At 45.0% G+C, this 17,319-nt stretch overlaps 2 protein-coding genes across 2 annotated transcripts in view; one reads left to right on the top strand and one right to left on the bottom strand.

Annotated features, from left to right (window-relative positions):
• Window positions 1–15,182, bottom strand: part of FAM189A1 (family with sequence similarity 189 member A1) — a 358,843-nt gene extending 343,661 nt beyond the window's left edge. Inside the window, exon 1 of the mRNA XM_032624741.1 lies at window positions 14,964–15,182. Coding sequence (XP_032480632.1) covers window positions 14,964–15,182 — 219 coding nt within the window. The remainder of the gene's footprint in view (window positions 1–14,963) is intronic.
• A 193-nt stretch (window positions 15,183–15,375) lies between these two features.
• Window positions 15,376–17,319, top strand: part of LOC116748530 (heat shock cognate 71 kDa protein-like) — a 106,100-nt gene continuing 104,156 nt past the window's right edge. Inside the window, 2 exon segments of the mRNA XM_032621674.1 lie at window positions 15,376–15,710; window positions 16,949–17,004. Coding sequence (XP_032477565.1) covers window positions 15,376–15,710; window positions 16,949–17,004 — 391 coding nt within the window.

Raw genomic sequence — 17,319 nt, 5'->3', positions numbered from 1 at the left:
AATCTATCACACATCTTAATAAATGGGAATGGCCTAAATTCCCTGAGCTGTCTAACTTAGAACAAATCTTTCCTATGCTAGTCCGCAGAAAAATACGGAGAGCTCACCAATTTACGTTACAAAGCCAGCACACTATAACAAGGTTTAATAAAGATAGTGTATGCTTGTGTACATGTGTGAACGCACAAACTCCAGACCAATTTTGTATGTGGCTATGGAAGCAAACATCTTAATATTACAGCACATGGATTCTAACAATATGTTAAAAGAATAAGTGATAAGGATGATTCCAGAAAGCCAAGGATAATTCAACATTAGGAAATCAATCAACATCCTTCAGTACGTCAATTACTGAAAGAGAAAAACCAAGAGATTACATAAATAGATGACACCTGAAAGTTTCAGCAGTCATTCCTTGTAAGAATTCTAAACAGGAAACTACGTAAGTTTGACTTTTAAATTCCTAATTTGAATACTGGACTAGAGAGCAGGTGAGGGAAATATTTATAAAGAACATTCTGGGGACAACTGGCAAAATTTGAATATGGACTGTGGATAGTGTTGTATCGATGTTAATTTCCTCACTTTTAGGGTGGCTTCATGTTTATGTAATGCCTATTTAGGAAATATACACTGGAGTATTTAGGGGCAAAGGGGCATGCAAAGTACTCTCCAGTGATTCAGAAAATATATGTAGATGGAGGTATCAATCAGTCGACCTACTGATTGTTCAGGGGGTTTGGGGGTCTGGAAACGACAAAATGAAAGGGGCAAAATGTTAATAATTGGTGAATCTGGGTTAAGGATATATGGCATTCTTTGTACTTTTTTGCAACTTTTCTCCAAGTTTGAAATTACAGCAAAATTTAAGTCATCAAAATTACCTACCTAATAAGAAATAAAAGGAATGAAACTAAAGCTTTTCCCAGTAAATTCAAGAGCAAGACATGAATGCTTCCCTTCACAGTACCATTAAAACGGAAGATTCCGATTAATGCAATAAGGAAAGGAGTAAGCAGCATATGACAAACATTGAGATATGAAAACACTGAATATAAAGAAACAATTATTTACAGATGATATGGATGTAGAAATGGAAAGCACAAGACATTTACTTTAAAAAGTAGAATGAATAATTTCAAAATAAGAGAGAAAAGTCAACAGTTTCTCTGTATAGGAGCAGTAAGTCCTGGAGAAGGGGAAATTTCAAAGACAACACAAACAAACACCACAAAAGCTTGGAGCACATTTGACAAGAAAGGTACAGCAGCCATAGGACAGAGGGTTAGAACACTTCACCTGCTCAAATATTTAACATTCATATTAAAAACGTTAATCACTGAAGCAAACTACAAAGATACAACATTGTATCACGAATAAGCAAGAATATATGAATCCTACCTTGCCTGATACCAAGAGTGAGGCCTCAGACATAGAGAACAGACCTGTGGTTGCCAACGGGGAGGGGGATAGGGGAGGGAAGGATTGGGAGTTTGGGGTTAGCAGATGCAAACTACTATACAGAGGATGGATAAACAACAAGGTCCTACTGTATATATAGCACAGGAAACCATATTCAATATTCTGTAATAAACCAAAACGAAAAAGAATGTGTATATGTGTAAAACTGAATCACTATGCTGTACAGCAGAAATTAACACAACACTGTAAGTCAGCTACACTTCAATTTAAAAAGACAGAGAGAGAGAGAGAGGCCTGCTTTCTTTTTATTTGAATTTGCCCGGTATATCTTTTCCAGTCCTTTTATTTTTAGCCTTTCTAAATCTCTTCATTTTAACTCTATCTCCAGATCTTGCTTTGTTAAGTCAACCTGAAAAACTTTTTAAACTAGGTGAATTAAGCCCATTTATATAATGTTAGTACAGTCTGTATGTGTGGCATCAGCTTTGCAGATTTTTAGCCTTATATTTAAAACACTGACGCACAAACTCAGTCTTTTTGTCCGTGGGCTGCAGTCTACTTGCTTCTCTCTCTGTGTTTCTGTAGGTACGTAGGAAGGATTTGGTTCTAGTTGCTCCTTTTATATTACTACCTTATATAACTCCCTTAGCACCCTCCACTTTTAGATATTATTACCTCCCTCCTATGAGCAACAATGTAATTAGCTAGTAATTGCTTCTTCATCTCCCCCCACCCCCCGTCTCCCCACCCCCACCCCCTGCTCTTCCTAAAGCATCCATTTTAGTCACTCACTAGTATTCAATCTGCTGTTAATCTGTATGGTCTTCAATAAACTTAACCTTCCACTTCTTGCTTTGTCAGTCTCCAGAGACATTTTTCCATCCTAGCTCACCCCAATGTGCCAATTAAGGAGCTGATTCTACTTCTCCCTCATCTCCTTCCATTTATTTTTCTAGCTGTATGGTTCCACATAACCCAAACGTCTAATGCTATGTATTAGTCTGCCTCCCTTATTGCTATCTTTGAGTTTTAATTCTACAGTGAAACCTAGTCATTGTTCATCACTAGACCTTATGAAAAGCTTCACCATCACTGAACAGTTTTCTGAAGCTCACTCTCTAGTAAACTATGAAAGGGCTCACTAGGGGGAACAGTCCCAGAGTTCTTGCAAATTCATAACTCTCTCTCTGTTTCTGCTTTGTAAATAAGTTCATTTGTATCATTTTTTTTGATTCCTAGAAGTGATATCATGATATTTGTCTTTCTCTGACTCCACTTGAAGAATCTGAAAAAGAATGGATACATGTATATGTATAACTGAATCACTTTGTTGTACATCTGAAACTCACACAACATTGTAAATCAACTCTACTCCAATACAAAATAAAAAATTAAATTTAATGAAACAAAACTCTATGTCTCTGGCCTTTATATTTAAAGGACAATTCTCTGAAGACAGGATGCTTGGCTCACAAAGGAAGCAGATTAAAAGCACTGAGGTTTTATCCCAGGTGGAGGAAGCACACACCACCCTGTGTCTCCCACTGATTGCAGCCGTGGACCTGATGGGATGCAGAGAATAGACCACTGGGAAACTCAGCAAAACAGCAGGCAGATGGGTGGAGAGCGATGAAACTCCAGTTACTACCACAGTGGCAGAGGGCTGTCATTGTTCCCTCTTGAGCATGCATCCCCCAGCCAAAATGCAACACAGCCCAAAACCAACAATTGAGCATGTGGGCAGACAGACAGGGCCTGGGAGAAGCCCCCGAGCTCTGGCTCAAGGATTTGGAAATCGGCTCCCTAATGCCCAAAGAGTGAGCAAATCCCCAGTGTTTTTGCTTCTGGGTTTCTCTCCCTTCTCTCTGCAGCACTCTCACACCCCAGCACCCAAGCAACACCACAGCGGAAACAGGAGCTGGCAACGCACAGAAGACCCTTCCCCTTTGCCTGCTCCAGAGGGGCTTGGTCCCAAGAGGGCGGGACAAAGCCTTGTTGCTGGTTCTCTCGCTTTGTCCCCCCACTGCACAGCCCCTAAGCAAGACAAGGTAAAGCCCTAGCATTCTTTTGTTTATTTTTATTTCCATTATTCTAGGATGTGGGTCAAAAAATATCTTGCTGTGATTTACGTCAAAGAGTGTTCTTCCTATGTTCTCCTCTAAGTTTTATTGTGTCCGGTCTTACAAAAGGGACCTAATGAAACTTAAAAGCTTTTGCACAGCAAAGAAAACCATAAACAAGACAAAAATACAACCCTCAGAATGGGAGAAAATATTTGCAAATGAAGCAACAGACAAAGGGTTAATCTCCAAAATATAAAAACAGCTCATGCAGCTCAATAACAAAAAAACAAACAACCCAATCAAAAAATGGAAGACCGAAACAGACATTTCTCTAAAGAAGACATACAGATGGCCAAGAGGCACATGAAGAGATGCTCAACATCACTAATAATTAGAGAAATGCAAATCAAAACTACAATGAGGTATCACCTCACACCAGTCAGAATGGCAATCATCAAAAAATCTACAAACAATAAATGCTGGAGAGGGTGTGGAGAAAAGGGAACCCTCTTGCACTGTTGGTCGGAATGTAAACTGATACAGCCACTGTGGAGAACAGTATGGAAGTTCCTTAAAAAACTAAAAACAGAATTACCATATGACCCAGCAATCCCACTCCTGAGCATATACCCAGAGAAAACCATTAATCAAAAAGACACATGCACCCCAATGTTCATTGCAGCACTGTTTACAACAGCCAGGATATGGAAGCACCTAAATGCCCATCGACAGACTAATGGATAAAGAAGATGTGGTACATATATACAATGGAATAGTACTCAGCCATAAAAAGGAACGAAATTGGGTCATTTGTAGAGATGCGGATGGACCTAGAGACTGTCAAACAGAGTGAAGTAAGTCAGAAAGAGAAAAACAAATATCGTATATTAACGCATCTATGTGGAATCTAGAAAAATCATACAGGTGAACCCGTTTGCAAGGCAAAAAGAGACACAGATGTAGAGAACAAATGTATGGACACCAAGGGGAGAAAGGAGGGGGTGGGATGAATTGGGAGATTGGGATTGACATATATACACTAATACATATAAAATAGATAACTAATGAGAAGCTGCTGTATAGCACAGGGAACTCCACTTCGCTGTACAGCAGGAGCTAACACAACATTGTAAAACAACTATACCCCAATAAAAAAAAAAGTCACGCATTACTCCTAAAAAAAATCTTTTTAAATAAACTTAATATTTACTTGAAAAAAAAAAAAAAAAAGCCCTAGCATTCTTGGAGGCCTGGATAAGAGAAGCCCCAGGGAAACAGGAAGATCACAGAGGGAGGAACTGCGGGAGGTGATCCCTGAAATTTGTTTATGAACTAGTGGGCTCATCCCTGAGGTGAAGACACGACCCTAAACAGAATCCTTTCTTGTTTTTTTAATTTTTATTGGAGTAGAGTTGATTTTCAGTGTTGTGTTAGTTTCAGGTGTACCGCAACGTGAATCAGTTATACACAGACATATATCCACTCTTTTCTAGATTCTTTTCCCACATAGGCCATTACAGAATATTGAGTAGAGTTCCCTGTGCTATACAGAGCTACAGGATAGATCACCATCCCAGAACCAGACTGGCCACTGGGCCTTGTATGTGCAGGACAGGCTGAAAAATGCTACAAAGACTTTGAAAACTGGACTGACATCAGAATGACAATCCACAGAAGGCTGGGCTCCACATGGTCTAAATCGGAGAGAATGGATAGCCTGTTAACACAAAAATAGCAACATTCTTTTTTTTAAAATTTTATTGAAATATAGTTGATTTACAATGTTGTGTTAATTTCTACTGTACAGCAAAGTGATTCAGTTATACATATATAAATATACATTTTCAGATTCTTTTCCATTATGGTTTATCACAGGATATTGAATATAGTTCCCTGTGCTATACAGTATGACCTTGTTGTTTATCTATTCTATATATAATAGTTTGCATCTGCTAATCCCAAACTCCCACTCCATCCCTCCCCCGCCCCCTCTCCCTTGGCAACCACAAGTCTGTCCTCTATGTCTGTGAGTCTATTTCATAGATAAGTTCATTTGTGTCATAAAAAATAGCAACATTCTTAATTGCATTTAAACAATGTACAGAAACTCACAACATAATATTCAAAATGTCCAGGATATAATCCAAAGTTACTCAGCCTACAAAGAATTAGGACTGTCAACTCCCAGGGGAAAACACAATCATTGATAGATCTTGGAATGACCAAAGACTTTAAAAGCAGTGAAGATAAAAAATGTTCCAGTAAGTAAGAGCGAACGTTTTGGGAATGAATGAAAAGCTACAAAAACTAAAAGGAAAAAAAAACAAGTTGATATGAAAGGAAACCCATGGAAAGTTTTAAAACTGAAAAACAGAATAACCAAAGTAAAAAATTCACTGGGTGAGTTTAACAGCAGAATGGAGATGAAAGGAGAAAAAGTCAGTCAACTCACATGGGAACAACAATTTAAATTACCATGGACTGCTCATCAGAGAATACGGAAGACAGAAGGAATTGAAAGAACATCTTGCATCTCCATTCTGCTTTTCATTCATTTCCAAGAACGCATAACCCAAAAGTGGCCATGAGGATAAACCGGATGGACCCAGGTTCAGGGTCATCCTATAGAATAATAACGCTTATACTCTAAGACCATGGAAAACACAAAACACAAAGGAAGACTGAAGAGCGCGAAGAGAAATGAGACACACGCATATTCCTGGATAGGATCCTGGGTCAGAAAGGGGAAAGGAACACTATTTGGACAGTTGGTGAAATTGCAATGGAGTCTATGAATCGGGTGACAGTGTTCTTTCAATGTTGATTTCCTAGTCTGGAGAAGTTTGTGCTGGTAATACAGAACAGTATCCTCGAGTGGCGGTGATATACTCTGAAATTATTAGGGGTGATGGGGCATCACGTCTGCAGCCTGCTCCCAGAAAGGTCAAGAAAAAAACTAATGATAATGGATTTTTTTTTCCCCCACTGAGGAAGAGAGACAGGGTACACAAGTGCAAGCCATGGGGCAAATACAGTAAAACAGTTACAATCAGGGAACTTAACTGAAGGGATACAGCACAGGAGTTCTCAGTTGTGTTCTAAAACTTTTCTACAAGTTGGAAATTTCAACTTTTTCCCCCCCAAAATGTACTTTTTAAAATATTGCTTTGGGCTTCCCTGGTGGCACAGTGGTTGAGAATCTGCCTGGTAATGCAGGGGACACTGGTTCAAGCCCTGGTCTGGGAGGATCTCACATGCCGCGGAGCAGCTAGGCCCGTGAGCCACAACTACTGAGCCTGCGTGTCTGGAGCCCGTGCTCAGCAACAAGAGAGGCCGTGATAGTGAGAGGCCAGCGCACCGCGATGAAGAGTGGCCCCCGCTTGCCACAACTAGAGAAAGCCCTAGCACAGAAACGAAGACCCAACACAGCAAAATTAAATTAATTAATTAATAAACTCCTACCCCCAACATCTTAAAAAAATAATAATAAAATATTGCTTCACCTTTTCTAGCAAAGAATTTATTTGGCTATGAGAATTCCAATGCACAATACAAATGACTAGGACTTTTTATCTGAATGCCCAAAGGATTTTTTCCTTATCTTTAACATTCATTATTTTACAGGGATATATCTCAATGTTGATTATTCTGCATTGATTTCCCGCCCCCCCACCCCCCACCCCCAGTTACATGGTAGACACTTTCAGGTCTTCTTTTATTATTAGGAGAGTTTTCTTGCATTATAGTTCTAAATATTTATTTTATTCCATTGCTTTATTCTTCCTGTCTTAGACACTCTAATTGTATATATACATATATCGGATCTCTTTTGCCTGTCTCCTATACTTTCTAGTTCACTCTCTATCCTTTTCTTTATTGGCTATTGTTTTCATTTTTCTCCTTTTTACTCCTGTGCTGTCTATGGAAACCATTTGCTCTTGTGTTCCTTCTGGACACAATTTAGCCTTCCTTCCTAAAATTCATTTTTTCCTAATTCTTTCCTGACATCAATCTGTTCTCATTTCGTAATTTTCTGTTACCTAGCCATATCCTTTGTCGTTTCTAAATTTCTGCTGGATGTTACTCTTTCAAATTGTTTTTTCTTTTAGCTTATCTTGAAATATTAGTTTATGATTTTTCTGGTGTGCTCTCATTTTCTGTAGCACCATTATGTTCATTTTCATCATTTTCCTTTGAATCAATTTTGCATAAAGTTACCTAATGTTCCATTTTTTGTTCCCCATGTATGAATGAGGTGGATTTTCCTGATGTGAGAAAAGAAAGCTCCTAAAGAAGGGAGGATGGGCTAGGACAGCTTTCCCAGCCGGGCTCTATGGATCTGTAAAGAACTCAAGTGTGAGATCTCTACGTATCCACTTATTTGTTTCTCAGAGTTAAATCCAGAACCCTCATAAAGCTCACTCCCACCCTGGCCCTTTGCTCCAGCTCTAGACCCCCGAAGTCCTTAATTTCCAAGACCACACTCTCTGCTCGGGGTCTTCTCTTTTGCTGCTGGAGCAGTTTCTGAGATCTCTTTCCTCCGACCTGCACCGTCTGAACCTCCCCTGCCTTGCCGTCTGTGTACCCGTCCTGCTCAGTTTGGTTTACGTTTCCAGTCATTCAGCTCAGGGTAAGGCTCTGACCTTCTAGGAGAAAAGACTCACTGTGCATTTGTCGGATGCTCCCAGGCTTGTGCTCCATGTCCCTGCACGGCTACTGTTCTCACCCACAACCAGAAGCCCCAGAGCACCTCTCCGGCGCCCACCCACTTTGCCGCTTGAGTAACTCGTGGTGATTTTGGTTCCCACAGCCTGTCAACAGCTCCCGTTCACTGCCCACCACCCACGCCCCGCCTCCCCTGCTGTTCATCTGCAGCTCCGGCTGCTGCTGGTGGACTGGCTACACCGTCTATGTCCTGACCTGTGGGCGTCTCCCATCTTTCATCAACCTGTCCTCGCTCAGCTTTTTCTAGGATGATCTTAGAAACTGGTTTACTTTTCAAAAGCAGTTTAGGGGAGACTGAAAATCTGTCCCCATGAACGCATCCCCATAAAAGATTTTTCCGAAAGGTATAAAGACAAAGGACAAAGAAATGAAGATGCAAACCATGTTCCTGAATTGCAAGTTTTCATATGATAAAACTGTCAGTACTTCCAAAATTGATCCATCAATGTAATGCAATTGCAATCCAAATCCTAAGAGGGTTGGGCTTCCCTGGTGGCGCAGTGGTTAAGAATCCGCCTGCTAATGCAGGGGACACGGGTTCAAGCCCTGGTCCGGGAAGATCCCACATGCCGCAGAGCAACTAAGCCCGTGTGCCACAACTACTAAGCCTGTTCTCTAGAGCCCGCAAGCCACAACTACTGAGCCCACGCGCTACAACTACCGAGCCTGCGCTCTAGAGCCCACAAGCCACAACTACTGAGCCTGCGCTGTAGAGCCCACAAGCCACAACTACTGAGCCCTTGCGCCAAAACTACTGAGCCCACGCTCCTAGAGCCTGTGCTCCGCAACAAGAGAAGCCACTGCAATAAGAAGCCAGTGCACCGCACTTGCCACAACTAGAGAAAGCCCGTGCACAACAACGGAGACCCAATGCAGCCAAAAAATAAAATAAATTTTAAAAAAATCCTAAGAGGGTATTACTGGAAACTACTAATTTATGAGTAATAAACACAGATATTTTAAAGTTAATACAGAAGAAGAGCCAAGGCACTTTTGAAAAAGAAACCAGTATGGAGGGACCTGCCTGACCAAATAGCAAAACTCACCAGGATGTTGCCTTCATCAAAAGTATGCGGTATTGACCCTAAAATAATGAAGAGAGTAAAGTTGTCACGGGATGTGACGTACAGCATGGCGACTATAGTTAACAACAATCCTGTACTGCATGTTTCGAAGCTGCTAAGAGACTAAATCCTAAAAGTTCTCATCCCAAGAAAAAAGAATTTTGTCAACTACGATATATATGGTGATGAATATGTAAGTAGACTTATTGCATAAGTAGACTTATTGTGATCATTTTGCAATACATACAAGTACCGGATCATTATGTTGTACGCTTGAAACTAGTATAATATTCTGTGTCAATTACATCTCAATGAAAAAAAATAAGAGAGAGTAAAACTGAATAGAATCCAAAACATAAGCATAGGTACATAGGAACTTTGCAAGCAAATAAAGTTAGGCCCTTTTTTCATACCATATGCAAAACAAATTCTGGATGATGTAAAATTTGAATGTAAAAAATAAAATAAAAACATTAGAAGGAAATGTAAAGGAATGTTTGTGTGACCTCTGTAATGACAACCATCTTAACTAAGAAAACAGCCCTCACACTGCAGAAGAGAAAACTAACAGATCTGACTACATAAAAAGTTTTTAAATTTTATATATGGTAAAATACACCAAAAATTAAGCCACATGAGAAATGAAAAACTGCAAGAAAACATTTGCAACATATGAGAGAAATAACCATGGAAAGTCAGATCAAGTGAAAACAATGAAATATGTTTTTCTTCATCAGAGGAATAAAATGTTAAGGAATGCTAACAGCCTGGGCTGGTAAGAGGGTGGCAAAAGGGTACCCTGGAGTCATGCTTCTGTGGGCAGGTGTGACTGCAACCTTTTGTGGAATTAATCTGGCAATATCTAATGAAATTCCAAATTTGAATACCCTCCGACAAGCCATTCCACTTTGGGGAATTTATGCTCAGAAAACAAGCACTGGTCTCTAAGGCTAGATAAGCAGCATTGTTTATAGAGACACAGAACCGACACAGAGTATTCTCAGCAGGAAAAGAATTGAATAAATTATAAAATTTCATACTATGGACCCTTATGCAGTCATTAAAAATAATGGGAATAATAAGAATAATAAATTATGGCTGGGAATATTTATTATACACGAAATAAAAGAAAAAAAAGAAGCCACGGAGTAAGGTGTATAGTACGACCTCTTGTAAAGATTATTTAAAAGAAAAGAGACATATTCCACACATATACATAAATCCTAATATTTTTGTGATTGTAAAGGAAAGTATGGAAAGGTCACATGAAACAACACCATCAATGCGGGTTACCTGTGGGTACAGAATTGGGATGGAAGAAGGCGCTGTCGCCATTTTCTTTATACCCTTTTGTGTTTTCAGTTATTGCAACAAGCATCTGTTGCTTTTGGAGTATAGTGATGCTTTTAAAGGAAAAAAAATACATACACACACGTGCATAAACAGTCAGCTCCTAAGGGCTATGTCTGGCTATGTCTTTATCAACACGGGTGACTGGCAATGTGGATAATTCACAGGGTACTTATTTGTCGCTGATGTCCTGGGCATGAAGAGAACTTCAAAGAAAAAGAATGAGGCTGGTCTATCAAAGGATACCTACTCAAGACCTCCACTAGTGCCAGAGGCAGCACTGCAGATATCCTTCCCCTCCCCTTTAATTCCATTTTTAATATTTTTTATTACATATACTAACCTGTTTAGTCTATTCTATAAGGTTCACTTTTTTTAAAAAAACTGAATTCGATGATCATTTAAAAAAACACACACAGCCCTGGTAGTCTTCTAAACTGTTCATATAGATCATCATCTCTCAAAACAGGCCAAGCATTTATCCCCTGGGGAAGTCAGCCCACCCCTAATTTCCAACTGGATGGCAGGGACCCAGAACAGGACTACCATTTGCAGGTGGTTCTCAAGTCACTGAAACAGCAGCTGCTCCCTGGCCAGACCTGCCGCCCCTTCCCGTTTCCAAGCTTGCCAAGGACCCCCCAGCCCTGTCCCCGATCCTCAGACTTCCTCATTTTCCCTAATTTCATGCCTCCCCAAAGTGCTCTTGAATCATCACCTTTCTACACATATTTTGTGCTTTTCCTAAGAAACAGAGGTGTGTCCTCCCTGTGGAGGCTCTACCTTTGACCCTTTACAGCCTGCTCTATTCCACCACCCCACCCCCCATCAGCTTCTGCCTGGGGGGCAATTAAGTCTAATGGCTAGGACTGTGGCCTCACAAGTCAGAGCAACTAAGTGCAAACCTGCGTCTTTATTGCTGTCCTGCTCCTAGGTTCATCAGAACCATTATTTTTTAAGATTCCATGTATATGTGTTAGCATACAGTATTTGTTTTTCTCCTTCCAACTTACTTCACTCTGTATGACAGACTCTAGGTCCATCCACCTCAGGGAGATCAGCTCGGTGCTTTTTAACCCCCAGAGGGGTGGGATAGGGAGGGTGGGAGGGAGGTGCAAGAGGGAGGGGATATGGGGATATATGTATACAGACAGCTGATTCACTTTGTTGTACAGCACAAACTAACACAACATTGTAAAGCAATTATACTGGAAAAAAGATGTTAAAAAAAAAAAAATGCAAACCTGACATTGGCCAGGTGTGACCTTGGGCAGGCATGAAGGTTAATTTTATGTATCCACTTGACTAGACCAAGGGGTGCCCAGATAGACAGAAAAACATCATTTGGGGGTGTGTCTGAGAGGGTGTCTCTAGAAGAGATTAGCACTGAAATCAGCAGACTGAGTAAAGAAGGTCACCTTTATCCACACAGATGGGCCTCATCCAAGCCAGTGAGGGCCTGAGTAGGACAAAAAGGCAGAACAAGGGCAGATTCACTCTTTCTGAGCTGGGACATCCATCTGCTCCTGCCCTCGGCCATCAGCACCCCTGGTCCTCAGGCTTTGGGGCCAGGCTGGGAATTACACCATGGGCCCTCCAGTTCCTGGGCCTTTGGACTTGGACTGAATTATACCAGCAGCGTGCCTGGGTCTCCAGCTTGCTCATATGTATTTATTGGTTCTCTTTTTCTGGAGAACCCTGACTAATACAGCAAGTTCCTTAATCCCTCTTCACCTCAGTGGACTCTGCAGAAGCTGCCAGGACATCTCAGGGCTTAGGCCTAGCCCTGGAGACAGCCTTAGTTCTGCTGCATCCCACTGGCTAAGACCAGCCAGAGGTCCAGTCCAAGTTCAAGTGCAGGGAACTGTGCAAGAGCAGGGGCGCCAGGGGCCACAGACAAAATGTGCTATCGCAGCACGAAAAACACTCAGCTTAACGCCTGGCACACAGTATGTGCTCAATAAACGTAAGCCATTTTCTTGGGTATTGTTTTTTCTTCAATAAAGGAAAATTATTTTTACAATGGTTCTTCACCATGGACACACCACAGAGAAGGCCTAGCAACCTAGAGAGTGCTAAAGAGTCCACACCTCTTATTTCAGGAAATGCAGAGGAAACACAGGGCAGCCCTAAACCACGCAGAACAGATTTTGGTGTAAAGCCGGCCATCTTAGTCACCATTCCTAAAAGAAAACTATCCTTGCAAAGTGGTTTCCAGGTGCAGGCAGGCAGGCGTATCCATGGCAAGGGGCCAGTGTTAGTGCTGAAAGCCACGCCAACATGCAGACCTGTCCCAACATCACTGGAACCAACCACCATGTCTGCAAAGGGCAGAGGTCATATGTAAAAAATGGTATATACTGTTTGGAAAGAAGTGTAAAGGTGCATGTGGCAGATTCAGTTTCAAGAAAGAAAACTAGCACATGAAACAGTGGGTGTAAAGAGGCGGGGAGCGGGACGTGGACGGAGAGCCGGAGAGCAGAATCTACAACCTCTAAAACGTAAGCAGAGAATGTTGTTCACTGTTGTCCACAGAGCCTAGAGGCACGTCTGCACACAGCAGACACGTGTGGAATTATTCTGAATCGCAGGAAGTTAGGACTAATAGGTTATAGCTGTGGAAAGGAATAACCATGAATCACCCAAACTGAATCCATGGATTACATATTTATTTAACTCTTTAGACTAAAACGCAGTGAATGTACATTTTTCACATAAACAGCTTTTCTACCGGTTTTGACGAGTGTTTTCCCTTTTAAGTTTATTAAAAGGCAGCTCTTTTTCCATGCCCTTTGAAAGTGCCAAAGCCACATAGCTAGGACTAGGTGGAGAAGCAGAGGCCCAGGGAGAAGCCAGGAAGAGAAGCTCATTTACCAGTCTGCCACCTGTAGGCCGCTCCAGCAGACACAAACTCGCGCCCACTAGACAGACCACATGGAAACAATGCATACTAAATCATGCTAAAAACTGAGCTACAGAGGTAGGAAGACTATACAGGGGCCCGTTTTAATCATGACTTCTGAGTCTTGCTTCCAAACCCCTGTCTTTGATTTGAACACTGCGAGCTATGGCCTAATCAGCTCTCCAAGACTCACCCCTGGTCTGAAATAAGCTTTGAAAATTAATACCCCCATTAGGATGAACCACCATACCTGTATCGATCAGGGTGTCACAGAGTCAGTTCTGCTCAGATCTCATTTTACCAGCCGGGCATGGGACTCAGAGAACAAAGGCCATTACAAAAGAACAACAACAACAGAAAGCGAAGCTGGACAGAATTTTTGAATTTCAAAACTCAACAACAAATAGCAAACATTCGTTACAAAGGCTTGGTTTGGATTTCTGGAGATGGAACGTAAACACACTGGGTTTACAGTTTAAACCTATAAGATGTACTCCAGCACCAGAAACCAATTGTAGTTACAGATGTCAAGAGTTCGCAGAACAAGTGCCTCTCTTTATAAAGACTATCTGCTCTGCATTGATTATGACCGTTTCCATATGTCCGTTCTTTTGTAATACAGGAAAAAACAACTTCAATCAAAATATACCCCCCAAAATTAACTCTTGGAGACAATCATTTGCTTTAATGGGATTTCCTGGTGGCTTTGCTCCTATCGAGGTTTGTCAGCCACTGGATTCTCTAATTTGGGGGTCAAAATCCTGAAAATCGGTCACCCTCGCGGCGACGAAGCTCACTAAACACGCCCCCCGACGCCGCCAGCATTCGCTCGCCCAGGCCCGCCGCCCGCTGAGCTCGCCGGCCCGTTCCCGCCAAACGCGGGACGCGCCAAGTCCTGGACGCCAAGCGGGTGGGCGGCCAAAGCGGGTCCGGCCGGTTCCCGCCGCCTCGACTGACCCGCGACCCGACGCGACGCGCTCTGCTCCCCAGTGCCCGGCCAGAGCCGCCGCGGAGGCCCCGCGCACGGAGCCGCGGCCCGGCACCAGGCTCGCACCCCTGCTCCCGCCTCGCTCAGGGCCGCTCAGCCCGCCCAGCGGGTCTCCGGCCCCCGGGAAGCAGGCGGCCCCAGGGCGCAGCCGCCCGCCCCGGAGCGCGCCCGCCGCCCACCCTCACCCGAAGGCCCCTCGGGTGGTCGCGGGCGCCTGGCTTCTGCTTCCTCGAAGAAAAGTTACTCCGGGACCAGCGCGATGGGAAAGGGAAAGCCACGCTCCCAGGGCGGCGAGCGGTGAGTCGGGTCCCCGGAGTTATCCTGCCCGAGTTTTGAACCGCACCCCGGGCTGCGGCAGGTCGCCCGGGCGCTTGAGCCCCGAACCTGGCGCCCGCGGGTTGGTGGGCTCGCCCCCGTCTGTAACCCCGTGCGCGCCCGACGCCGACACTCACCGAGAAGCCGGCCCAGAAGGGGCAGGAGTGGCGGACGCGGGCCGAGGTGGTGAGCGCCAGCGCAGCGAAGCTGACGGCCACGATGAGGCATCCGAGCGCCATCTGCGTGGCCCCGAGCGCCAGCACGATGCGAGAGCGGCCCGGGCACTCGCGCAGGCGGGACAGGCTGCGGGGCAGCGCGGCGGGGCGCGGCGCGCGGAGACCGCCGGCCGGAGGCATAGCGCCCGCACGCCTCTCCTGCTCCCGTCCGGCCCCGCGCGCCGCCCCTCCTCACCGAGGGTCCGAGGCAAGTTGCTTCAGCTGCGGGGTTGGCCTCCCCGCGAGCCGCTGGGGCTGCGACGGCAGCGCGCTGGGAGCGGGCCGGGCCGGGCGGGGAGCCGGGCACCCGCAGCCCCCGCCGGTGCCCGCGCCCATGCCGCCGCCGCCGCTCAGCAGGGCCGCCCGCCGGCCGCGCCGCGGCGCGCTGCGCCCTCTCTCGCCCGCCCGGCGCGCTCCCCAGCTCAGGCGCGGGAGCGAGCCGCCGCCGCCGCCTCTGTCCCCGGGCGCGAGCCCCGCCGCCGCGCGCGGGGCCGGGGCTGGGGCCGGGCCCGGAGCTCCAGGCGGGACCGAGCGGGGCGGGAACGGGCTGGCGCAGGTGTGGTCCCAGCGGCTGGGCCTCGGCGCTCGCGCCCCTCGCTGCGGAGGGGAGTGGGGATCGCGGGCGCTTCAAGGGCGAGGGCGGCAGGCGGAGCCCCGGGCCAGCGGCGGGTAAGGGGCCTGGGAGCCGGGCCCGCGGCCCGGCCGCGCCACAGGGGGCGAGCCGCCGCCTAGCCTGGGGCAGGTCCGGGGCGCCGGAGGGGCGCACGTGGCGGGGCGGGGGTCGGGAAGATGTGAATTCCGAGCGCTCCGTCCCAGGTGTGGCGAGCAGGAGCCGCTCTCGAATGCGGAATTCCAAGATCCAGAATTTCTGCAGTTCCAGAATTTCTCAAGGCACCACTGAGAACTCGGCCCTGGAGGGCTCGGCATTTATATTCTCAGCTCACGAACGGATGTCTCTTGCCCACCTTCCATTTGCAGGGCTTTTGATACAAGTAAAAAGTTGGGGCTGAAAACAAATTGCACAAAACGAATTTAAATGAACAGTATCATGAAGGACCTACGAAATCGTCTCTACTCCCTTTTGCCCGTATTAGGTTTTAAACACCTGACTGTTGGCTTCCTTAGGGTACCAAGAAAGCTTGGAAGTTTTGTCACAATTCACCTTGTGGCCCTGTTGATGTGACCACTTTAAGGCTGCCAGTGTTGAAAAGGCTTGTGTTGACATGAGAGGCCCACGCGTGTCAGGCGACCTAAGGAGGTTAGACACAAAGAGGCAACGTTCACAGTAATAATAGTGGGAAATGGTGGGTCAGTTTTACACAGCCTCAAGGCGGGACTGAGGGAGTCCGCCTGTTGATCTGGATCGGCGACACTGCAGCGCCTAGCCCCAAAATATTTCAGTTGCTGTGCTGGAAAATTACATCTTTAGAAGAGATACTGATTCCTTTGGGGCTGATGAGCCTCTATTAAAATGCAAATTCCTCTTGAAGGGGCAGTAGCTCAAGCCTTTATCAATCAACACCTTAGCAGGGATGGGATTTATTTTCCAATTCAAAGGGATGGCTCAAGGATGAACAGGTGTGGGAATTCCACAGGTGAAGTGGCTGACCTCAGAACGCTGGCCTGTGGCCAAAGCTACTCCTCCTGCAGTTCTTACCTGTAACAGGACTGAGCCTCTGACTGGCATGGTTCTGAGCACTGGAGTACAAATTCAAATTTCCTGGAGACATTCTCTATCTAGAAATGTGCAGGCCAGCACTTTTTAAGGGCTTGGAATTATACCAAACAAGATCCTGGACTGCCAGGAAGTTAGGTTCTCACTGTAGTCAACTCACTCATTCATTCATTTATTCATTCCTCCAAAAAAAGATCACAAAGGGCCCTCTAAGCACTGGGCCCCCTTTTAGGCTGTCAGAGAACATGGGTGAACAGAACAGCCAACCCCCTGCCTTCCAGGGGCAAGGTGAGAAACAGATAACAAGCATAACAAATAAGTAAGTTACATAGAGTTTATTGACATTATGTAGTATTTTAAAAAATATGTTAAACACTCACTGTGTACCAGACACTGAGGATGTAAGGATGAGCAGAAGCAGACCAGCTTCCTGTACTCAGAGACCTTTCAGTGTAGTGGGGAGACCAGCAGCATATGGATAATTGCTCCAAGGCCAATTGCAAATGGGTTCAGTGTTACGGAGAATTCTACACGGTGCCAAAAAACAGATGATAAGGAGCTTTGGAAAGAGCTTTCTGACCACAGTATAGAAAATGGATTAAG

Source organism: Phocoena sinus, chromosome 2, assembly GCF_008692025.1.
Source record: "Phocoena sinus isolate mPhoSin1 chromosome 2, mPhoSin1.pri, whole genome shotgun sequence".
Lineage (NCBI taxonomy): Eukaryota > Metazoa > Chordata > Mammalia > Artiodactyla > Phocoenidae > Phocoena > Phocoena sinus.
This window is presented reverse-complemented; position numbering and strand designations above follow the sequence as displayed.